Source organism: Pangasianodon hypophthalmus, chromosome 6, assembly GCF_027358585.1.
Source record: "Pangasianodon hypophthalmus isolate fPanHyp1 chromosome 6, fPanHyp1.pri, whole genome shotgun sequence".
Classification (NCBI taxonomy): domain Eukaryota; kingdom Metazoa; phylum Chordata; class Actinopteri; order Siluriformes; family Pangasiidae; genus Pangasianodon; species Pangasianodon hypophthalmus.
The window spans coordinates 27793767-27819829 of record NC_069715.1 but is presented as its reverse complement, the minus strand read 5'-3'; the positions used below and the strand labels follow the sequence as shown (position 1 = coordinate 27819829).

Below are 26063 nucleotides of genomic sequence, written 5' to 3'. Positions count from 1 at the left end.
GGTTGATTGCTTGAACTTGATTTGCTTGGTTTACAGAAAGCAGAAATGGAAATAGACATTATATATACATATGTATGTGTGTTTGGTTTAAGATTCACAAACTCTGCAGTGTACAAGGCTGTGATCATTCATAAAGGAGAAGAAAAAAAGAAAAAGGTGCTGCAGAAAACACACCTTCAGACACACTTATTCACACAGGCACAAACGATGCTGCCGTCCCCAGAGGGCGAGTTCTGTGTGTGCGCTGTGAAACCAAATTCGGTGCTATTGTGAGAGCCCCCTCCAAGTGAAGAAAAAGAAGAACAAAGGAACGTGGTCTTTCTCGTCCATCCTCTCCTCTCCTCCCTCGGCTCTCTCCCTGTGTGCTTTTTGTGAGTTTTTTCTCCTCTCTACTTCCATTTTTTCTCTTTAACACATTTCCAACAGCTATTTCTCAAAACATGGACAAAAACACACTCTCTGCCTCTTTCTCCATCTTTCTCTTTGACAAACACTGACACACACACACACACACACACACACACAGCAGGTATCTCTTTCCACTTTCCTTGCCTAGGCTGTCAATAAACAGGTCATTGCGGCTGTGTCCTAAACTACTGCACTAAAAACTGTCAGAATATTAGGCTTGCCTATGCCACAAATTATCCTAGTTTGTGTACTATATATTATTCTTTAATATAATATGATTATTATATGTTTTTTTTAAAAATATTTATTTGATTATTATATGGTTAAGAGAAAAGTTTCCTTTTTTTAAACAACAGTTGTGTTAATATTTAAGGCAGAGTGTTATTCTTCCTTATTATGACAACACAGAAGTGAGAGTGAAATATTATAAAATATTATGTATTATAAAATACTATAATATAATATATATTAATATATATATTAATATAATACTATATATTAATATGCATATTTTCTGTAAAATCGGCATCCTTTGGGCACAAAAAGGCATCCTCGTTCATATACGTACTATACGTACTATATTATGTTAAAAAAATATACACAAATAAACTTTATATGTGTTACTGAGCACTATAGAAATGCTATGATGAAGCAGGACAAGCTTTGGTCATAGGTCCTGGTGATGCAGGTTGCTATTCTGGCCTATACTTTTTTAGCTTTTTAGTAACTTGGTTTGGTATGTAAACTTAAAACCAGGTTTACATCTATCAGTTTTTACACAAATTTAAAATTATTAACGAAAGCTATGAAGTAAACATCATAAAAATTGAATGCAAAAGCGCTTAAACGTGACAAAACGTTAGCTTCTGCTGAGGCGACTGTGAGGTGGGAAAAGTGTTCAAGTGATGTCAGTGAAAGTGTGTAAAGTCTCTCCATGACTGCGCGTGTTTCTAGAGGTGGGTTATTTTATTGTTTGGATAATATTAGGTTTATTGGTTGAAAAACACATTTGAATGTGGAAATCGGTCAGAATTTGCGAAACATTAGCATAGAAACGCTTCATTTATGATTGTGTTGTCACAGTCAGAGAGTGACTCCTAGCGGCCACATGTGGAACTGCAGCCTGCTGCAATTGACCTGCTGTGTTCAGACCAAAAAATCAGGAGGAAAATCCAAACAATATTCTATTAAAGCCTTGTGGAAAATTTAAAAAAGTGTTACATTGACACAGTACAAAACAACAGAAAATATTAAAATAATTAAAGTAAGTTAAATATTATATATTGGATATACATATGAGCTTATGTACAGTAGTACTGCAAAAAAGAAAAGTCTGGTTCACATATAAAAATGTACAAAATTTGTACAAATGTTCAAAAATATATTCTAAATACAGGCAAGTGAAGGCATACTATCCATGTTTAGACAGATATGTAGCCAGATGAGGTAAGGACGGCTGTTCTGTCACTTTTGATATTACTTACAGTTCATTAATGTCAACTAATCTAGTAAATAATGTTAATTATAGGCACATAAATTTTGTTAATTGACCAACAAGTCGAACTCATTCTCAATCATGGATGTAATGAATTATTTAATGAAAAATATTCTTTATTATTTTTTAACATTTCAAGTTTCAGTTGTTTACTATTATTCTTTTTACAGTGTTTATTGTTTATTATTGCTGAGTTGTATTTAAAAAAAAAAAACATTTTATGGTTAAAAAAATTCAGAATTTCTTTTTTCAGTTGTCTTTCCATCAGTTAATTAATAATATAACTAATATAAGAAAAGAAATACATTTAACCAAAATAAATCATAAATAGAAAAATAGAAAAACAAAAAAACACTTCTGTGGTTGACAGATGGGCTAGAGCACATAGATGTTAAAAGACAAAAGGAAAAAGAGAAAAAAAAACCTAATCAATCTTTTTTAAAATTATTATACACAGTCTGATTTATGCATCATTAATCATTGTCTGATTTGTAAAGAAATCAGAAACCTAATCGCTCACTATGTATGACTGTAAAATATGCATAATATTATTATTATATGAGGCAATCACAAAAATATGATATTACTACAACATATGTATAGAATTATCAAATTATGCATGATGACTAATTTGCAAATGATGGACAAGCTATAGCTTTAATATTTCAAATCCAATGGACTATGGTGATTCTTTTCCAGTGTTTTTACTGTGTGTCATTTTCAGGCCATGTCTCATCTCTGTGCTGCTTCGTCTCCTTCTCTCCCTCTTTCCCCTTCACTCGTCCTCCCCGAAAGGCTGCAGTAATGTGATTTCTGTAATGTAATTTGTCTGTGGTGTGTGTGATGTGTGATGTGTCTGTGTGTGTGTGGACAGTTGGGAGGGATCTCGCTCCAGCCTGGATGATTTATGATCTGTGCTCCGCCGTTTTTCTAAAACACGTTTCTCTTCATTTATTTTTAATCTGCAGAGTGATTAGTTCTCCCTGTCACCTGCTACAGCACGTCTGAGCTCCGCGTTAATGAGACGTAGACATGAATTCAGGGAGAGGGAGAGAAAGAGAGAAAGAGAGAGGGCAGTGGATGAAGAGATTCAGGTTTATAGCATAGAGGCATAAATGAGCTGGTGAAATCTTGAAAATGAACATGCACTGTGCTCTTTTCACTGGTGAAGTGTGTGCGCATGTTTAGCTGAGAAACAGACTGAGCTGAGGATGTCCTCTGCTCTGAGAGGAGAAAACATGCAGAGACAGTGATGAATCAAGCAGCTGTTGATAAACTGTGTCCCTTTATATGTCTTTAAATGAACAATCAGCAAAAGTGGAGGTCACCCGCTGCGTCCAATTCAAACCATCCTCATTATTTCCATGGCAACACCATCTTCTGAGCAGTAATTGCTTCATTTTTGCTCTCTGTTCATCCTCTGTTGTTCTTCTTTTATTCTCATATTTGTCCATCTCACTGTCCTTCTCTCAAACTTGTCCTGTTTGTCTACCTGTGGTTGGATTATGGATCAACTTTTATGCAATGGCTACAATATACTATACTATAATATATAAATTTTACATTAATTGCTTGGAGACTCTGAGGCCTCGGGTCACGTTACGGGTCATAACCCATCCTGCTGTTCAGATGCATTCATATGCCCTTAATAAAGCTGTAACTATTTCTTTTTTCCCTCTGCTGTAGCCTGATTTATGGTCATAAGGCCACGATATACTAACGCAACAGAATTATCATCATTACAATTATTATAATTATATAATTATAAAACAATGATGAGTGAAATTCTCTCTCACTGCATGTTTTGAATTTTTGTCCTGTGCACAACGGATAAAACTGATCCTAAATACATGAGTTTCCATTTATTCGAAATTCCAACTTATTTTGTCCTGTTCTATTTTGATTTTTTATACATCTGTGGATCATGCTTGTACATTTCAGTGTATAATACACAGATCTGCCATTTATTTACTTTATGTAACATATCTTTTTGTCTTTTATTTTTCCCTTACCTTGATTTATTCTTATTTTAACTGACTACTTTGTCTTAAAAATTTCCCTTTTTTTTTATCCCTTCGTAAGTGTAACAACTGAGATGTAGCAAGAAATCTAAATCTAATCATATCACAATCACTGCAGCTTGTGTGATAACAGGTTTAGGTTTTTCTGAAGCTCTCTCTCTTACACACACACGCACACTCTCTCTCCCTCTCTCTCAATCGCTCTCTCTCAGTAATTACTGCACACTCACCTCACTAGGGAGCAAGCTTTAAATAAAGACCTGATCAGATCCTATAAGGTCAGTAGAACACACACACACACACACACACACACAGAAAAAGAGAGGCAGAGAGAGAGAGGGCGTTTCTCCCCGTATTGATCTGCTGCCTGTAAGTCTTGTTCTGCTGTCTAAACATTATTGATTACTCCTCCCTCAGGTATAGGCTCCCTGTTCAATTTTCATTTTCCACCTATTTGTTCCTCTTTAAGGGAACTTGATTCCCCTTGTAAGTCAATACACATGAAAGAAAAAGACTGTGTGTTTGACAGGAAAGTGAAACCTCTCAACATTTCTCTCTGCACCTTTTCATTTAGCTTAATCTTATTTGTGCCACAATCGTAAAAGCTGCCCAAATGTTGTATAATATTATTATCCTGAGTATGATTATAATTATGGCATATTAGTAATGTTAGAATTTATTTTTACTGTTAATTGATGTTAGCACCACCTACTGGCCTGAATTTGCATTCTATAGTTGCTATGCGTATGCAATGTATGTATTTGAAAATATTTAGAAAGATACACCATATATTCACTAAGTTTTTATTAAGTTCACCTTCCTTATATAAAAAATCACATTAATTTCACATGTAATTATGTGAGTAATATGCTAATTGCTTGAATATGCGAAGGTGCATTTCATCATGTTATGTCCTAAAAAGTTGCACATGTGAATTCAAGTCAACACATGACATGTGAAAAATAAACACAAACTACATGTGAAAAATGTGTGAACTGAACTGTTTCTAAAAACCATGTGTAAAATTCACATATGGAGTTTGTGTGACACTTCTGTTATGATATTCAGTACAGTTCTCCAGCGTCACGTTAGGCTACAACTAAAATGCCTTTATTATATTTATTATATGAAAAGTGCATGCTGGAGACTTAAATGATTATTGTTTAAAAAAAAAAAACAAGCATTGAGCTGACAGACAAGAACCAAACCTGTACTGCTGTATAGTATTCCGAAAAGAACGGTTTTCTGATTCCAAGCATTAGGAATTAGTCAACTCCAAAGTTTCTGAAATTGACACTACTGAAGGGTCTGGCTGTATTTTCTGTGAATTTGAGCTTAGTTGAGGATGGGCCTTGTGTGACATTTATTACTGTGATTACACAACCTACACTATGTAGGACTGTCTCTCATTAATAGATCTCATTAATAGAACAGATTTATATTTTATGATAAGTCTTTCAAATTCCTTCAACATGCATTTGAATTTGATTTTATATTAAACAGTACATTAAGATGATACCATTGAAGTATTAATGAGCCTATATGAATAGCCTTTATAGGTTATTATTATTGTACGTTTTTAAATCAACGTTACTTCGGCCATTTTGAACACAGTGTCTACAGTTCCTTATTTATGATCCACAGACACGGTTGCTTACATTATAAGTTTGGTCTATAATGCTGTGGGATTCATGAATTTACTAATATTTAGTATAAAACTAATAAAGCTCCTGTCAAGTTATTTCCATAATTAGCATCTTACTCTAAAGCTTCTGTGGAGAATTTTCCACTGACTGCAAAATAAAAAAATATTGTTGTTATTGTTTTTTTCCCTGAGATTTCTTAATTTCATTTTTCTGCTATTTCCTTCTGGCCAATTCGAGTTGGACAAGATTATATTTGATAAAGATGATGTCTAATGAGGTTTACCAAAGTGCCAATTAAAATGGGTTACCTGCTTATATCAGCTCATGTTTTACAACCACAAAAGCTAAAGTGGCTTCTTTCCTCCTCACTCAGCTCTGTTCCTGAAAGCGAAGCACCATCTAGTAGCAACTGTTAAAATTTTATACACTCAGTTTAAGTGTAGTAGTTTGTGTGTGGTAATGGTGAGTAGTTCTAACTTTTTTTCAAACAGTTAAAGGGATGAATTAGCAAAGTGGCTGCACTATGAATGAGATAATTGTGAGTATGAGCTGTATAAGTAACTCATTTAAAATATATATGTATATATGTATATATATATATATATATATATATGTATATATATATATATATATATATATATATATATATATATATATTCATCATTTACGACTGAGCACAAGAAAGCTTCAGACAATGCTTTTTTTTTTTTTGCATTTGTAGGATACAATCTCTCGACATGGTAAATAGAAAAATCCAAAAGTCTTGCCAAGCTTCCCTGACAAAACTCCTAACCTATATCGTTAATAAGCCACTTGTCACAGTGTGACAGTAGACAGTTAAAGACAGGACAGTAAAGCTCATATTTTCTTAAACCAGATGTGATGTGCTCACTACTCCTACATGTTATAGTACTCTGCTGATCAGTGTAGCGTTTTAAACTAGCTAGAGAGGGGGAAATAGCCATAGAATGCACGCAAACTGCAATCGTACCTGACTTTGCTGCTTTCAGTAAAGACTTTGCCACTATAAATGTGTACAAAATACACCAACACACCATGCATCTTGTGTAAAAATACACGTGCTGTGGAAGCGACACTGTCATTCCTGCAAAATTTTCTAGTACTACCACTGTTCATGAGTTTTTGCATTGCTGGGGAGACAATCATTACACAATCTGAAATGTCCACATAGTTCTAATCAGAAAATAAAATGTTTAGTTTAGTTAGTTTGTTTTAATTAAACTGTAGTGAGGGATATGTAGTTATTGAATATACCATTAACAAATACTTAATGACAGCTCTTAGAGTCATATGCATGCTAATAATGGTGAAATGAAATCTTGCTGTTTTGAGGAACAAGAGAAAACAACCAATTTCCTCTCGCTGAAATCAAAGATCCTAATCAAGAAACCGGTTATTAACACCTCAGGCTTTAGATTATGGAAAAATTCAGAACACAAGATTCAGAAAACCAGTAGTGTTTTAATAAGGTTAGTAATCTTCACCTACCAGCTGCTGACTCTAAACAAAAACAAGGAAGGACCAGATCATAAACTGGTCATCAAAACCAAACTAACACTGAGTCTGCATGCAAACTGTGTGTCATACACCTCCATACACAGACTGAACCATCATCACATTATTAGCTTTAAGCTGGAATGCAGCGAGAATGAACTGAATGATTCATTACCATTACCATTCATTATACAGTTGGTTATTTTGGTGGCTTTATTGCCTGGAATATATCTATATATCTACACTAAAGCAGTGGGCTTTAATCAGACAAATCAGTAATAAAGAAACAGGCAGTCCACAGTCTACCATATTGTCTGTCATTTTCATCCACAGGAGAACACGAACATATCAAACCCATGCACGAGGTTGGTTCTGGATCATTACTAGTCTTCTATAGATTTGATGTATCTCTCATATGCTGCTTCATCCATTAGAGCCTCCAGTTCTTCTGGTACTGATATTGTCATTTTCATCAGCCAGCCTGAAACAAACAAAACACACACAACGTTGATTATTGATGCACAGTAACACATTCTAGTGCTGCCAATGAATCAGCAATTTAAACTTTTAAAATTTAGAGCAAATTAAACAACACTGAATGAACATACAAAGAATCGTTGTTGAAGAGCCTTTGTTACATGTTCAAGTAGAGTGAATTTCGTTTTCTTTGCATATCCCAGCTTGTTAGGAAACTGGGATCATAATATAATGTCCCTGGTGCAGAGAGGGTCAAAAGATTCTGGCAACTTGGCAGTGCTGGGGCTTGATCTCATGACCTTCTGATCAGCAGCCTAGAGGCTTAACCACGATCCACCACTGCCCCAGTGGAAGAATTCCTTTTATATTAAGAATGATCAGGAATGAAGAATCTCACCATCTTTGTAGCAAGACTTATTGACTAGTCCAGGATTGTCAGCAAGAGCGTGGTTAACCTCGGTCACCTCCCCTGTTAAAGGAGAGTACAGCTCGCTCGCTGCCTTCACACTCTCCAGAGTGCCAAACTCATCTACACACAATACATACACACAATGCATGGATGTGCAATCACTTGCTTCAATACAAATGAGTTTCAGTACAATTTAAAATCAGTGCCTTTCATTCATACCATAAAGGAAATGCCGAAGAATGCTTGTGTGCAAAATAAAAGATTTTATATCTATCAATGAAAATACAGCCAAAGACCAAACACTCATTACTGATCCTTACCTGACTGGGAGAGTTTTGTGCCAACGTCAGGGAGACCACAGTAGACCACATCACCCAAAGCCTCCTGGAGGGATGAGGCAGATGTCAGAACATCACTAAAACCCAGACACTCAGGATATCTCTGTGAACGGCTTTATCAAGCTTTACGTCTTTATCTACACCATATACCATTCATATGCTACAAATTAAAGGTTACTTTGATCACTACAGAGCACCACAGGATAAAGGCAGGCTCTAGGAAATTGAGCATCAATTTTTTTGGAATGTGTATCATAAATAAATCAATCAATAAATTAACTAATAAATAAATAAAGGGATGGATGGATGTCAGTGCAACTGTAATATTATAAGCACAAAGAAACAAAGACAGACCAATGTGGCATTAAGTGAAAGAAAGAAAATCAGAAACAAGATGATGAGCTTGTTTTGTGCATGCTGGATGCTGGAAAATGATGAAGTTCAAAAGGGAATTTCAAACAGACGTGGAGATGCAAATATGACGCTGTCCGCATACTAACCAAGATAAACACAGCAGTTTTTTGAAACATTTCAGAAAATGACCAAAGTTACACTGAATCCCTTTGAACACTGACTAGTCTACTCACCTGAGCAAAGTTACTGATGCCCACAGTGCCTATGCCATTTTCCACTCGCACCCACTCGTGTTTGTCTGTGTACTTCAGTGCTGTGGATTGAGACACAAAAATTGGACAAGGTGTTATTATATAGGTTAGCTAACACAGCACTTTATTTAATTTTCTCAAGTATAAAGTGTTGGGAGACTTTATGAACAAGGTTGCCAGAGCTCAGCCTTTTGCATTTTTTCATAATATTCAGGATACACAGGATTGTCTTTAGGAATTTAGATGACACATACACTATATGGCCAAAAGTATGTGGACACCTGAACATGACACCCATATGTGGGCCAAAGTTTGAAGCACACAGCTGACTTTGTATGCTGTGTATGCATTACAATTTCCCTTCACAGGAACTAAGAGGCCCAAACGTGCTCCAGCATGACAATGCCCCTGTGCACAAAGCGAAGTCCATGAAGACATGGTTGGTCAAGGTTGGAGTAGAAGAACTCGAGTGTCCTGTGCTACTAGAGTTGTCACAGGTTCATGGTTAGTCACAATGTATGATCAGACAGTTACCTTCAGGTTTGACTTTTTCAAAATACAGATTAAAATGCTTTTCCAATTTGCCTTTTTTTTTTTAACCAGATCAAATTCCTTACTCCAGTGGTTCTCATCCCTTTTGTGTCCGTGACTTCCCAAAAATGCAGGCTGGATTTCACAACCTCAGGAAACCCTTTCACTGTATAATCCGCTACTGCTGCACCTTACACTGCCACCTCTGCTGCTGCTCCTAGCACATTCCTAACTATATCACACACAGTGGCTATTAAACGCACAGATCAGCATGACACTGCTGACTAGAACTAAACCAAAACAACTAGTTCTGGCTAAGCAGTGATGTAGTTAGAATAATATATATTTTTTTATGGCTCAGGGTGCCACTTTTCCTCATAGCCACTCTCTCTTACAGCTCATAATGACAACATGAAAAACACTGACAATAAGAGACTTCATTGAAAAGACATTCTCAAAATTATCCTTCTAAGAAAGAAAGATAATTCTTTTTTAGAATTTTATTATATTATATATCTTTTTTTTTATATATTAGTTTAGTGGCTCATAATCTCTTCTTGACCTTTAAAAATTCCAACGCTGAAATGTTGCTAATTACACGTTAACCAGCAGTGATAAATGCGATGAAATAAACCGAGTACAGGTCTAACCAAGTCAACTAGTCGTGTGCATGATTTAACTTCAATAGCTGTATTAGTACAAGGCCAGTTTTTATCAGCTGTCCTATAAGTTTCTGTGCACAGCCTCATGCCGACGTTGATCAACCCAGATAAGATGAGCGAATACCTGAACAAAAACGAGGAGTCAGTGACAGGTCTCTTTTAAAACATGTTCTCGCCAACAGTCGCGCAGGAGAGAAAACATTTGTATGCAAAACTCGGGGCAGGGCATAAGTTAAGTTTGCAGAAACGCGACCCAACAGAAAGCACGCCGCCATTTTCCCCAGTGACGTCTAAATCAGTGGACCGCTCGCGGCGCGCATTGAAAACGTCACTGGCGACGCTCTAGTCTGTAGATGGTTTGAGCTCACAAAACAATTATGGAAAGATCTCAGTAGATTTATTATAGACCATATGGAGTCAGATGTTAGTCTATGTCGAGTTGATATATTGTTTAGATTTAGTAGATATGACAATCAATATTTTGTCATTAATTTAATTATTATTATGGCAAAATATTTTACCCATAAATGTAAATATAATAATTCTAGGCCTGTATCGACATTCTTTGAAACCAAACAATATATGGACTCTATTCAAACTTTTTTGAGGGAAATTTTTGTGTAATTCTGTCTGGCCCCTGGCTCCTTTCCATTTTCTTTATTTCTTTGTTTTAATTTACTTTGATTTATTTAGCTTTTCTTTGTCGATGTTACGTTGTCATTGGTGACTTTCTATAATGTAGTGGTATTGGTTTGTATAATGGCTCAGGTAGAGACTCCACCCATGAGAGGGTGATTGAGGTTATTATGATGAACGCTCAGGTAGAGACTCCACCCATGAGAGGGTGATTGAGGTTATTATGATGGACGCTGTACCTGCGCTCAGGTGGAGACTCCACCCATGAGAGGGTGATTGAGGTTATTATGATGGACGCTGTACCTGCGCTCAGGTAGAGACTCCACCCATGAGAGGATGATTGAGGTTATTATGATGGACGCTGTACCTGCGCTCAGGTAGAGAGACTCCACCCATGAGAGGATGATTGAGGTTATTATGATGGACGCTCAGGTAGAGACTCCACCCATGAGAGGGTGATTGAGGTTATTATGATGAACGCTCAGGTAGAGACTCCACCCATGAGAGGGTGATTGAGGTTATTATGATGGATGCTGTACCTGCGCTCAGGTGGAGACTCCACCCATGAGAGGGTGATTGAGGTTATTATGATGGACGCTGTACCTGTGCTCAGGTGGAGACTCCACCCATGAGAGGGTGATTGAGGTTATTATGATGGACGCTGTACCTGCGCTCAGGTAGAGACTCCACCCATGAGAGGATGATTGAGGTTATTATGATGGACGCTGTACCTGCGCTCAGGTAGAGAGACTCCACCCATGAGAGGATGATTGAGGTTATTATGATGGACGCTCAGGTAGAGAGACTCCACCCATGAGAGGATGATTGAGGTTATTATGATGGACGCTGTACCTGCGCTCAGGTAGAGAGACTCCACCCATGAGAGGATGATTGAGGTTATTATGATGGACGCTCAGGTAGAGACTCCACCTATGAGAGGGTGATCGAGGTTATTATGATGGACGCTCAGGTAGAGACTCCACCTATGAGAGGGTGATTGAGGTTATTATGATGGACGCTGTACCTGTGTTCAGGTGGAGACTCCACCCATGAGAGGGTGATTGAGGTTATTATGATGGACGCTGTACCTGCGCTCAGGCAGAGAGACTCCACCCATGAGAGGATGATTGAGGTTATTATGATGGATGCTCAGGTAGAGACTCCACCTATGAGAGGGTGATTGAGGTTATTATGATGGACGCTCAGGTAGAGACTCCACCTATGAGAGGGTGATTGAGGTTATTATGATGGATGCTGTACCTGCGTTCAGGTGGAGACTCCACTCATGAGAGGGTGATTGAGGTTATTATGAATGACACTGTACCTGCGCTCAGGTAGAGAGACTCCACCCATGAGAGGGTGATTGAGGTTATTATGATGGACGCTGTACCTGCGCTCAGGTAGAGACTCCACCCATGAGAGGGTGATTGAGGTTATTATGATGGACGCTGTACCTGCGCTCAGGTAGAGACTCCACCCATGAGAGGGTGATTGAGGTTATTATGATGGACGCTGTACCTGCGCTCAGGTAGAGACTCCACCCATGAGAGGGTGATTGAGGTTATTATGATGGACGCTGTACCTGCGCTCAGGTAGAGACTCCACCCATGAGAGGGTGATTGAGGTTATTATGATGGACGCTGTACCTGCGCTCAGGTAGAGAGACTCCACCCATGAGAGGGTGATTGAGGTTATTATGATGGACGCTGTACCTGCGCTCAGGTAGAGACTCCACCCATGAGAGGGTGATTGAGGTTATTATGATGGACGCTGTACCTGCGCTCAGGTAGAGAGAGCGGTTCCACTCTAGCTGAAGATGGGAATTGGCCGCGAGTCGCTCAGGATAAAAACGCATCCCAGCGCCTGACCCTGATTTAAACTCCGCGGCTTTTTAGTCTGCTCACTTAGAGCTGACGGCGGCTTTAGCAAAAACCTGAGAGAGAGGGGAAAAAGCAAAGAAAAATGACTTCATAATTTTAACCTGTTTCCATACGGACGCTGCCCTGAGATGAACGAACAGCGGAAAGTGAAGCTGTTTTCTCTGTGGACGCTTTTCTTCCTCAGACTGGTCGTATTTCCAGGTAGGAGACTGATGCTACATTTCTGACGCAGTAGATAACGGACTGTTAATTAGCATATTAGCATAGACCCAATTTATTTTTTGGAGCTCATTTAGCATATAAAGTGGTCTAAATTAAAATACTAAAGGTATTAAATGCTTTCTCACAATTTTTTTTTGCTTTAAATGCGACCAAATGTGATACTACCACTGTTATGGTTCCATTATAAACTTTACCTGTGTATTTTTTCTTGGTTAGTTTGATTAAAACTGAATTGACCCTCAGTGACTCAGTTAAAAGTTCATTCAGGCTAACACTTTCCTGTTTGATAGGATTCCTTTGCCAGGTATCAAAAACAGAAAATAACTTGAATAGGTAAGTACTTGAATAAAAGTGTGTTTTGTGTTTTTTTTATTTAAGTACCTTTATAGACTAATTTGTATTTAAGAATTGAAAAAAGGAGTGTCTTTTTGCAGCATTAAACTATGCTGTTTTAGAAGGATTGATGAACTGGGTAAAGGTCAGCAGAAAGAAAGTTCTAGAAAAAAAACTTTGCGCATCAGTGATTCATTTAAGATGTTCTTTACATCTCATGCTATTTATCCTATTCTGAGCACATTTGAAAGCTAGTAAATGAGAATATGTTACCTCTCATGGGACTATAGTTGTGTGTGTGTGTGTGTGTGTGTGTGTGAGAGAGAGAGTGAGAGAGAGTGAGAAAGAGAGAGTAAGATTGCTTTGACAGTCAGTTAAATTGGCCCCGTTATAAAGTTTATCACAGTTAAATTAACCCTTATTATAAAGTTTGCCAATGAATCCTGTAATGTCAGTGATAATGTGAGGCTTTGAAATGCGACTTTCTTCAGCATCACCGTGCTCCTTCATTAATGTTTCTGTGTGGCATCTTAAGTAGATCTAATGGTGCGCTCCCACCGTCACTGTGCTTTTAATACTGCTCTCTTTGTGCTACTCCTAAAAGGAGAGTTAATGCACTGCGCCAGAAACGAGATCTCTTCCGTGAGGAGGTGAGTACACCTAAGAGAAAATGTCTAGAGAGAGTGGAGCAACCACACACACACACACACACACACACACACACACGCACACACACACACAAAAGTCCTGAGCTATTCTGCATGTTGACAAAGCTGTCTTTGTAAACTTAGCACAAATGCAACAGCACTAAGAGCCCAACTCCCAAACGTCTATAGCCGTCACTCCATTTTAAGGAAACACTGACTCAGTCTTACTAATCTGACTCCACACTCAGAAATCGAACATGACCCCATGACATCCGTTCAGCTCGAAACAAAAAGAATGTTCATATGTTTATACGTCATTTCCATTTGCAGGCCGTCAGTGCAGCGCTGTCTGACTCAGCTCTCCATCGAAGTGTCCTGCGTAATTATACAGCTCGAGATGCATCTGCAGGTAACACACATACACAAATTCTCTCAAAGAAGATGTACTGTGCTTCAGTCACATATTGTTGAGTGCAAAAGTTTACCCTTGTAAAAAAAGGCATACCTAAACCAACCAACAAGACGACATTTAGTGTGTTAACTCAACCCACCCTTCCAAAATGTTCCTGATGTTCCTCAGCCATATGTCACCACACTACCTCTTTCAAATCAGGCCTGGAGACCAAAAGGGGCATGGAAAAAGCTCAGGCTTTAACTGTGGTAGGAATTCAGAAACATACCTAAAGCCCCTGCAAGTGTCACTTCTCTGACGTGTCCTTTTAAATGTCGTAGGAGATGAGTGTCTCTATACAGACAGAAAGTGTGCAAAATCTCTTACAGGGTGTAATGAAATCTTTACGAACATGGAAATTGAGAAAACTAATCCAGTCTGAATAGGGTTTTAAGATTATCATCAGTATGTCATTGCTCTAGTAAACACAATTGAAGCTTTAAAGTAGTTTGAGAATCACTCACTGCTGCTAAGGATGGCTCCACGTGGGTAGTCTTAGGATTGCTATGAGATGTCTGTGGATGGTCTCACTTGGATAGCACTTGCTAAAAACAGTTTACTCTCAAGTCTCATTCATTATTCAGTAGATAACTTGATCTGGATACTAAAGATTTAAAGCTGAAATTAATAATGACCCTGATGCTCGTACTGAAGATCCTTTCAGCAAACTTGGTACTGTTTGACTTTGTAGTCTACGGTTGTGGAAGAGGAATAACTCATAATCCCACGATCCGGTGTCACCCAGAAGAGGATGGGTTCCCTTTTGAGTCTGGTTCCTCTATAGGTTTCTTCCTCATGTCATCTCAGGCAGTTTTTCCTTGCCTCTGTCACCTTTGGCTTGCTTATTAGGGATCTAAATCCATATCCGGATTTTTGGAAAGCTGCTTTGTAACAATGTCCATTGTTAAAACTGCTATATAAATAAAATTGCATTGAATTAAAGGAAATATGAATATGAATTTCAGAAGACATATGGCTACACCTTAAAGTTGCATAGGCTAAGTGAGCTTATATACTTTTTCTGATTTGTAGTAATCTCTGAGATCATAATATTTAAGAGATATGCCTTTTATGTAAACATATTTTAACCTTTAATCTTTTATATATAGAGCATTGAGGTGCTAAATGAATAAAGATTATTATGTTATTCAAACACATCAGCAGTACAACCATCATAACCATAAGATACTATAGTAAAACTGTAATAAATACACTAACCCTAAAGTAAAACATATATTAGTATAATGGTATCATAGTATACTATTAGTAGTTACCAAGTACTGTGGTTCTATATGTGTATGTGTGTTTGTGATTGGTGTTTATAGAGTATTGCGGGTGTCTTAATGGCGGCTGGTGTCAGGAGGGGGGGCAGTGTGACTGTGCACAGTTCCAGGCTCTGGGAGACCGCTGTCAGATCAGTGAGTAACACACACACGCAAACCAACAAGATAAAACTGGTGATTCCGAGGCTCAAAAGAACAATTTAAAAGATTTGCTTAATGAGAAACCTTCTTCCAGAAACCTGATATTAACACAAAATTGTTTATTGTCCTAATGCTATAGTGAATATATTCAAATTAAATTTTAAAATCAGAAAAAATCTTTTAAAGGCTATTAAAAAAGATGAGAAATAACTAAGATAATAAAATCTTTAAATATTATTTACAATTATGTGTATTATTCTGAAAGTATTCATGGTATTGGTGTAACTTTTAAAATACCTGCTCTTTCATTACAAATGAAAAATTGATTACCCATGATGCATCATTTTAAAGTCTTAGGTTTAAAAACATCCAATATTGACCTAAAGTAAGTTATTCTTCTATAACTTTTCTCTCATTTTATGAACCCCATCCTTCCCATCAATCCCACCTCCCCATTTTACACTATTAATTATCATAGGGTACTTGTGTGTGAATGAAAGGGAGGGAAGTGCAACAGTAAGATTACAGGGTGAAGAGGTGAAGAAGTTTCAGGAGTTTAAGTACTTGGGGTCAACAGTCCAGAGTAATGGAGAGTGCGGGAAAGAGGTAAAGAAGCGAGTTCAGGCAGGTTGGAATGGGTGGAGAAAGGTGTCGGGAGTTCTGTGTGATAGAAAAATATCAGCGAGACTCAAGGGGAAGGTGTACAAGACAGTGGTGAGACCGGCTATGCTGTATGGTTTAGAGACAATGTCACTGAGGAAGAGACAGGAGTCAGAACTAGAGGTAGCAGAGCTGAAGATGTTGAGGTTCTCTGTGGGAGTGACAAGGTTGGACAGGATTAGGAACGAGTACATCAGAGGGACAGCTCATGTTGGACATTTGGGGGACAAAGTTAGGGAGGCCAGATTAAGATGGTTTGGACATGTTCAGAGGAGGGAGAGTGAGTATATTGGTAGGAGAATGTTGAACATGGAGCTGCCAGGCAGGAGGCAAAGAGGAAGGCCAAAGAGGAGGTATATGGAGGTAATAAATGAGGATATGAAGCTAGTGGGTGCAAGTGTTGAGGATGCAGAAGATAGGGATAGGTGGAGAGTGATGATTCGCTGTGGCGACCCCTGAAGGGAAAAACTGAAAGAAGAAGAAGAATTATCATAGGGTACTAATCCATCAAAACCTGGCAAAAGAAAACATCATGATATCATTCATCGTTTCATTACCATTGCACTCTGTTCATTATCATTATAATCTGAATGCCTATACTGATATTAAAAGACTTAAAAACAATAATGATGTACATATGTATTATTAAAAAAATATTATGTAAATGTTTTAACATCACAAGTTTTATAAGTCCATATTAAAGCACAGAGTTACAAGTCTTCAACCCTTGTAGTACCTTTAGATATTTTAGCCAAATGCGGAACCTTAGACAGCTGTCCTTATGCTGCCCTCCAAATGGGACAGACTTTATCTCGGGAACAGAAATACTGCAAAAATACAGACTATCTAGACAAATTCCTTCCTAGTAGAACCTAGGCACTGTGACAAAGTTTTGAAGCATGCTAAAAGTGTCAAAAAGCTTTTGTGTTATGTCATTTAATCAATCGTTGGTACACATACATTACTGAGAAATATACCTACAGTATATTACTCCTCTGCAGCTTCCCCTGGACTCCAATAGGATGATCATTCAAGTCTTGATAAAATGATAAAACCTTATTTTCAAAATGGGAAACTCACAGTATAGATACACATACAGTTGAGTGGCAATGTTTGTACCCCCACGGTTTCAGCGTGGATCTATTTAACAAATTTAAAAGACAAAGGTTACAAAGACAAAGGTTGAGCAAATTATTAGTGAATATTTTTAGTAATAGATAATTAGAAAAGCAAATGTAAACTTTTAAATCAATATAATATATTTTTAAAAGTAAATATTTTAATGGGCACTATTTCAAAATTTTTGTTTTTGTTGGAACACATTTGATACACATATGTCTCGTCAGTATAAATATAATTATTTTTTTCCTTTTTAATTTGGGCTAAGGATATGCAAACTTTTAAACTCTATAGTTTTGCACCATCAGTATAGTGTATAGTTATACACTAACTTATACAGTTATATAGTAGGCCTTAATATTACGTTCGGTCTTTAACCTACATGCAGTGCCCTACAAACAACTTACAAAGTCAGTAAATAGTATGGTTTTCAACCTTGTGTTTCACGGTGTGGCTGTACCAAAAGCTTTTTGAAATAGGGGATGTACTGCATGCATATTTAAAGACTTAAATCATCTGTCATTAACATGAGATTTAGGACACAATCACTGCAAATGATGTTAAACACATTCTACAATTCAAAAACAAGGAAATATACAGTACAATAAGAGGCTCCTGTAGGTATCCAAATGGTATAAATGGGAAAAGAGACAAAAAAAAAAAAAACATAAGAAAAGGCTTGGAATCGCACTCAAGAACAGCTGCAGGACTCAAAGATAATAAATTAGAAGAGTTTAAACATACTAGGGTAATGAGTAACAGACATGGCTAATTGATGCTAAGTTACCTGTCAAGGTGATGCGATGGAAAATGGGTAGAGTGCTTTCAAAGCTACAACACTGCAGCTCAGCACTTTAGAAAAAATGATTGGTAAGGTTGTGATTGTAAGTGAGGCAAAACAATGATTTATTATGGGTTGAGAAGTACTGAACCTATAGATGATAAAACTGCAAGAAACAGTTTCTGACTGCCTGCTCTGAGTCAGCCAGAAACCGTAATCCCAGTGTTTAAGGCATAAAATACAATGTTATTTTTGACATTTATAGGGTAAAGCAATAGATTGTTAAGAAATAAAGAAGGCTGCAGCAGAACCTTGAATCTTGAGCTTCTTCTGTAGGCAGAGCTTTGATTGAAATTTCATGAGATAAATGAATCACTAAATAAAAGAAAAGTTCTTTTTGATGAAATAAACTTGTTAATCAGCTCCTTAATGCAGTATCATCATTCACTATGAATGAAATCTAATGCACTCACATTACCGTATAATGTATCTTAAAACAAATCAGAACTGAAAAACAATAAGGTCAGTATAAATGACTTAATCGAATGTAATACACAGAGCACTTTTATCTGTGGCCAGTAAGTATGCTTCATTTCTTCTGTGAATTTGCTGGCATTGGGTTGCAAATGTGCTGGGAGCAAAGTGCTGCTGACAAAGAGCCTCTGTACATATGTTAAATTAACCAGGTATAGACCTACCATAAAGCACCCAGGTGTGTCCAGGGCAATAACAGGTCATGATAAAGACCATGAAAGTGATGCAGGAAGTGTGTTTCTTAAAAGGATTTTGGGCATCACTGATCATAATCAATAAAAACAACAAGAAACAGTGCAGATCTAGAAACAGATTTATTTTTATTGGTTTGAGATTTTATCTTAGATGCATAGACCAGTTTTTCTCAAAAGGGGTATGTGTACTGCTAGGGGTGCTTGGAGGTACTAACAAAAGCTAACAAAAGAGTAAAATTGTGACTTCTAAGAGGAAAAAAAGAAGTACTACTTTTTCAGATATTCATTTATCCATAACTGAATTGAATTACTAATATGATTACAATGTAAGTAATTAAATTTTTATTGCACAGACAAACTGTGCACTGCAACTGGATTTATAATTGAACACAATATTTATATATATATATATATATATATATATATATATATATATATATGCCATAGGCTGGAATGCAGGTGTGAAAGAGATATAAAAGACCAAAAACAAAAGCCAAAAATACCACCAGTTTAGAGATACTGTCTATATAATCTGCAATGTATGGATAATCACTGCAGTTATTGCTCTTTATAGCATAATATTTATAGCAAATGTTGCTTGTTCTTTCCCTTGTAGTATTTCTAGTCTAGTAAAGGGGTATTTGCCTTTAAAAATAATCACTGAAAGGAGTTACAGTAATCAAAATGTACACATTAAAGGTTTAGATCAGTGCATGCCTGATACTAATTTTTAGAAAAATCCTAAAATGAGTCGATACTCATCAAGATTATATCATAAACATATAGCATGATATCATGAATAGTAGTAGCACATAGAGATGAAAAAGTCTTTAGCATTCAGAAGGTCAGTAGGAAATGTGTTGCGATGTGCAGATACTTTTTGTATGGGATACATTACACACATATAAAGTTTGAAATGTTATTTATGTAAGTTTGTGTTTCTTATTGTATTTAGTGACTGGTTTTTTTTTTTTTTTTTTTTTTTTTTTGGAGTCGTTCAGGAGCAACATGCCTCAATCTCCTCCTTTTGTGTTTTAGTTAACCTGGTGCCAAGGCTCCCCCACTTCACTCTGAAGCCACTGATTACGGCTTCAGTGCACTGCAAACCTTGTCTAGAGATTAGGATATGCAGTAAATGATATTAACCTGATGTTTAGCCTGACATTTATTTTTAATTAACCAAACTTGATTAAATATCCGTGAATTGTTTGTTCGTTGATTTCAGTTCCCAACCTCGGGCAGGACCGGGATGGGATTTGTCGCTCATGGGGTCAGCACCATTTTGAGACATTTGATGGAATGTACTACTACTTCCCTGGAACATGTTCATATATCTTGGCCAAAGACTGTCACTCAGCAGAGCCCCGGTATACTGTGTGGGTGAGTTATAGATGCTTTTATAGCACCACTTTAGGTGAAGCCCAGTTACAGACCACTGAGCCACAGCGCACTTAACCTATAGAGTCTCTTTTTACTTGGTATGACATTTTACCTTCAGTGAGAGCACTGTTTTCCATCAGCAGTCTAGTGAAGCCCTTCACATACATTTTATTTAGACTTTGATAAACGTTGTTTATCAAAAAAATAGCTACAACAAATGAGTAAACTAGAAATGACGTAATTCTGAATGCTTTGCTTTTTTTACTGACTACTTCTTTATCTGTCCTGAGATTGCCTCCCTATTCTTCTACTTGACTTTCTCTCACTCTCTTTCTCTGGCAGGTTCACAACAGTCGTTCATGTCGTGGCTCAGTGTACTCTTGTCCTCGTTCTCTCAGTCTCTTCTTTCCAAACGAGGAGGAGATCCACATTAGAGGCTACCGGGTGCTGAAGGGGGAACAGAGGTTAGCCTAACTGGATATATTCTAAATAAAAAATGAAGGAAATGAAGGAAAGTCAAATGAATATGCACACTAATCAGTGTAGTGTATGTTGTTCAGACTGTTTTTTTCAAAGTAGTGTATTTTAGAGCAATTACATGCTCATCCTCATTCACTGCAGCCCTTTTCATGCTTTTATAATGAAAATGAAGTCTCATTGTCCTTTTGTTTTCATAATGTGCTGTTCTTGTTCTGTTGCTATAGACTAAGTTTGCCCCAGACGGTTCATAATGTCTTTATCGAGCGACTCGCTGACTACATCCTGGTGAAGAGCACATTTGGCTTCTCTCTGGCCTGGGATGGAAGCTCCGGGGTCTACCTCAAAATGACAGAGGAGCACAAAGGCCGGCCTTGTGGCCTGTGTGGAAACTTCAATGATGACGGATCAGATGATCTCACCAGCAGCCACGGTGAGACAAACAGGCTGAGACACACTTATCGTATCTATCAGCGACTAGTTCAGATCAATTACATCAGCTCTGCATGTAGCTGTGGTAGACTTAGAGTTTGCTAATGCGATAGAGTTTACTAATGTTGTGACGGGAGTAATGCAGATGAAAGGACAAGTTCAAATGTTTCAGCAACATACTTTTTGTGGTCACTTTTTTTAGTTTCCAAGTATATTATCTGTGATGGAATACATAGTATCCTTTAATTGGACAGGAATTGATGTAAAATTATTTAATATATTTTTCATCTCCTACACCCTAAATAGAAAGTGACTCTCTATATCAAAATGGTTTTTAGGTTTAACTTATGATGTTTTTTAATTCCAATGGACCGGCTTAAGATTACAGAGGCTGTTTGGTGTACCTTTAGGTATAAAATCGGAAGACGTTGCTGAGTTTGGGAACAGCTGGATTGTGGACCTTCCTCATGAGCCACGCTGTCCTACTATAAATGATGACTTTCCTGGACCATGTTCATCTGAGTCTGAAATGGATGTAAGTGTATGATAGCAGTATGATGGTCAAACATGCTGTTTTTTAAAATTAATTAATTAATTAATTAATTTTAGTTTGGATAAGTAATGGTAGTAGCCAAAATGTAAATGCTTCCAAAGCTAATTAGGTAAACAAAAAATTTAAATAATGCACTAATCAGTGTGAAAATTGTTTGATTTACATGTTACGTCCTACTAGCTTTGTTAACAGTTTAGCAAAGCAAGCTAACTGTAGTAGCTGTGTACACTCACCTGAGACACCAGTGATTTCTGATACTTCCTTTCTTTGTAATGTCTCTATACACATTTAATGAGAAGTCACATATGACAGAATAAGATGAAATAGTTATAAGTTTGTTCTTCCATTTTTAAACTTTTGAAATTTTAATTTTTAAACTAAAGTAGTGAGTGAAGAACTGAAGAAACCACACAAACCACAGGACTGCTCTAAGGAATCATTTAAGTTGTTGTTTGGATTTGTCACTTATCATACCTAATTTGCATAGAATTGAGAAAATTTAGTTCAGTTTAAATGTTGCTTTTCATGCCTTTTCACACTTTTCATGCCTGTTCTGTAAAGGCAAAAAAAAAAGGCACCACAAGAATAATAAAACACAAATAATGAGTTGGTAATTATTAGTAATTAGAAATATAGTTGGACATCTGCTTCATTTACATTACTTACACATTAATTATAATTTCTATTTCAATTTTCTTTTAGTGCATATGTAATTAACTGCTCTTTCTTGATGTAGGTAGTTAACCAACAGAGGAATTGCCACATGCTAACACTATTAGATAATTAATTAACTGCATAGTATTTGAGGACAGTGAATACAATCTGGGGTCAGGAACAGTTAGAATAATCCTAAATGTGTATATAGGTGTGTTTTTATGTGTAGATTTGTATGTTTATTTACTGTATTCGCCAGTGTGTTATTTAGACCTGTTTTGTGTCCCTCACACAGGATGCCATTGAGAAGTGCAGTGCTTTGCTTTTCTTTCCTTTTATCTCCTGCCATGAGAACATAGATCCCAATCCATTTGTTGCCAGCTGTGTTTCGGATCTATGCGTGTAAGTAAACTCAGCATGTGTGTATGTGTCTGTATGACATGCATAATTAAATACAGAATAACATGGTATAATTGGTATAATTCAAATTGGATTGGTTGTTGCTCACCTGAGTGTCTGTACTAGAAAATATATAGTTGGACACATTGTCCTGTGTATAAAGGCTCCAAAGTTCCTTTAACAGCTGCATTTGAATTTTAGTTAAAATTTAGTGCTTAGATGCATTCAGATATTTATGAGCCTAAAATGTTATACTAGAGTATAACATACAGAGTGAATAGTATCAGTAGCTATGCTATACGATTCTATCGTGAGAAAGCAATACCATCATTGTATCATTTATATATTTTTAACACTAGATATATAGACCCTATGTGGACCCTTTTTGCAAAAATAGTTTGGATTGGGTTAACTACATCTCTCTCTCCCTCTTTCTCTCTCTCTCGCTCTCATATTCTCTCTTTGTCAAAATTTTATTCACTAGACTCTTTTAAAAATTTGACACTGTGCAATTACAGGATTATTAAAGTAATGGAATGAGCATGAGCATGCTGAGTATGTGTATTTATGTCTGTGTGCATGTGAAGAAGGGCAGGTTATGAGGAGATTCAGGTCCAGCTGCTGAGTGAGGGGAATTCAGATTCCAGATGTTCAATATGATATTTCTTTAGTTGTCTATAAGTGCATGTTTGCGTTACCTGTATACTCTCTCTGAACCCCTTAAGATCCAATGATATACTGTTTGCTACCTTCATTTCTGAGCATGTAAAGTTATTCTGACATGGTAAATTGTGTCTTTATTTTAGCTCACATGATGAAGAAACGTTTTGCCGGACACTAGTCGAATACACCAGGGCCTGCTCCCATGTTGGTTATCCAGTCCGAGAATGGAGAGACAGCTTCCCTACATGTGGTCAGTTTAGCCTATCCCATTTATTAAACATTAAACAGGTTAGTGAAGGGCAATCCTTCCAGGGAAATTAATCTGTGGAATAGAAATTTTAATAATGTCATTGACCATCCTGATAATTTAACGCTACCTCACAAGAAGTTTGCAGTCATCAGGCTATTAAAGAGTTCCCATGGACTTGATACTCATTCTAACCTGTTAGCAAGGGATGCACTGATCCGATGTCATGTATCAATATTGGGGCCAATATTGGCCTAAATGCTAGATTGGTATTGGAAACAAAAAAACAAATATTGTTTGATTTGTTGTTTTTTATTGCTGTGAGCTTGTGTGTTGTTGACACTATACAGATCATGCACAAAAGCAGAATACACAAATAATCATAAATCATGTCACAATCACACTTGATGCTTTGCATAATTAGCAAAAGAGAGCATGCTCAGGTACTGTATTAGTAACAGTAATGAATCAAAAATAGAAAAATAGGATTGGTGCATCCCTGTAATTAGCTCATCCAGTTCCAGTAAATACACTCTGTCTGTATTTTGATTGTGTTTTTTATTTCCATATACTGCGCTGTTTTCTTTCAACCTTAGTGGGTAGTTTGCTCTCAACTCTTGCTTTTAATCCTTTTGTCTGTTTTACATCTTTGAGTTTTGGATCTGCCTGTTTGCAAAATCAAGCATTCATTATATTGAATATCGTTATGTTGTGTGTTATAGCGGATGGATGTGAAGATAGCTTTGTCCATAGAGACTGTATCAGTTGCTGCCCCCCCACCTGCACTTTTGAAAAAGAATGTCTAGGCACCAACCTGCACTGCCTGGATGGATGCTACTGCCCCGATGGTAAGTGTTATGCTATAGTCATTCTCTTATAGTGTGATATCTCCTTATTATTACACATATACAGCACATATAGTTCATGGCTAAATTTATCTTAAATGACTGAGTGCTCTAGGATTTATGTATTGTTTCTAGAGTAACACAAGCGTCATCTCCTCCTACTAATAGTATTCATGACCTATATTGCGGTGCCAGTGTTAAATCATCTTTGAAACTGTAAGACCTAGCTTGACATACATCTAGAGAACTGGCTCTCAGTGCTCAGTAATGCTGCTGGGAATGGGTATTTTATATCCATTCACAAATCTCTCAGTGACTCTCATTCTTCTTGTCTGTTTTCACTCCAGGGTTGATTCTACAGAATGGAACTTGTATAGCGGTGTCTCAGTGTCCATGTGTATATCATGGCACAGCTTATCCTTTGGGTCATGTTCTGGAGCAAGGCTGTACTGTCTGGTAATGAACCCATGTCATTTAAATGAATAGCTGTGCTTGAGAGTTTGGGACCTCTGGTGTTCAAACAGTCCAATTGCATTCGACGTATAATTCATAGAATGCTGATATCGCACATTTCCACGTTGCACAACATCACATTTTTGTACTGCGATGTATCGTATCATGATGTATTATACACTCCTTTGTTGCAGTAATATTGTTTTGTCCAAATTGTCCAAACTGTAGTAATAGCAGCAACAGTAGTACTTTGGTGTAGTTCACTGCTAGTACTCTATCCAAAAATCTCCATTATCCTTCATCAGCAAGGCTTAGGCTTCACTCAGACCATTATCCTGGGCATTTATATTTCTCCTAGGTCAGTACTGTTTTGCTGTAATACCACATAAACCATTTAAAATGTACATTCTAATTTTTCATAGAAATAAATTAATAAGTGCAACTGTGGGAAAGAACTCATGTATTCAGGATGTTCTTTCATCATTTTTTGTGATGCAATGAAATTTTGTCTAGAATTTCTAAGGCTCTGTCTTCCTGTCATTATGTTTTCAGTGTCTGCATGGGAGGAGTATGGAACTGCACTGAAAACAATTGCACTTGTAAGATTTGTTTTGCGTTTTCCTTTTCATGTGGCTTAATCCGTGTAATTTTTGTATAATCATATGTTTAAACATGCGGAGGAATCATTATATAATAGTTTACCTGAGTATGTGTGTATGTGTGTTTAAACTCCAGCGGAGTGTACAGTGATGGGTGACACACATGTGACCACGTTTGATGGGCGCATTTATATGCATACGGGCAAATGCCAGTATGTACTAGTGAAGAGCCGTGGCAACACCAGGTTTACTGTCACAGTGCAATACGCAGCATGTGGAGAGGTAAGGCTTAGTGTGTGTGTGTGTGTGTGTGTGTGTGTGTGTGTGTGTGTGTGTGTGGGCACCAATACATAAGTGGGATTTCTCTACTTTA

General features: G+C 37.1%; 2 protein-coding genes across 3 annotated transcripts in view; one reads left to right on the top strand and one right to left on the bottom strand.

The window, feature by feature from the left end:
* Nucleotides 1-7032: 7032 nt before the first annotated feature.
* On the bottom strand, nt 7033-10425 carry gcsha (glycine cleavage system protein H (aminomethyl carrier), a). The gene is made up of 5 exons (XM_026914063.3): nt 10232-10425; nt 8897-8976; nt 8292-8355; nt 7960-8091; nt 7033-7566 (listed from the first exon to the last, which is right to left on the bottom strand). The coding sequence occupies exons 1-5, from the start codon at nt 10380-10382 to the stop codon at nt 7469-7471; spliced, it is 525 nt and encodes a 174-aa protein (XP_026769864.3). The 5' UTR covers nt 10383-10425; the 3' UTR covers nt 7033-7468.
* Nucleotides 10426-12461: 2036 nt separating this feature from the next.
* The window catches only part of otogl (otogelin-like), a 46385-nt gene continuing 32783 nt past the window's right edge, over nt 12462-26063 (top strand). For both annotated transcript variants that reach the window (XM_034304991.2, XM_053234636.1), the window contains exons 1-15: nt 12462-12824; nt 13136-13178; nt 13783-13828; nt 14156-14234; nt 15602-15694; nt 20214-20368; nt 20711-20832; nt 21073-21278; nt 21688-21812; nt 22780-22886; nt 23690-23796; nt 24516-24641; nt 24986-25094; nt 25644-25690; nt 25827-25972. In XM_034304991.2, the coding sequence (XP_034160882.2) occupies nt 12752-12824; nt 13136-13178; nt 13783-13828; nt 14156-14234; nt 15602-15694; nt 20214-20368; nt 20711-20832; nt 21073-21278; nt 21688-21812; nt 22780-22886; nt 23690-23796; nt 24516-24641; nt 24986-25094; nt 25644-25690; nt 25827-25972 (1584 nt within the window). In that variant the 5' untranslated portion in view covers nt 12462-12751. The remainder of the gene's footprint in view (nt 12825-13135; nt 13179-13782; nt 13829-14155; nt 14235-15601; nt 15695-20213; nt 20369-20710; nt 20833-21072; nt 21279-21687; nt 21813-22779; nt 22887-23689; nt 23797-24515; nt 24642-24985; nt 25095-25643; nt 25691-25826; nt 25973-26063) is intronic.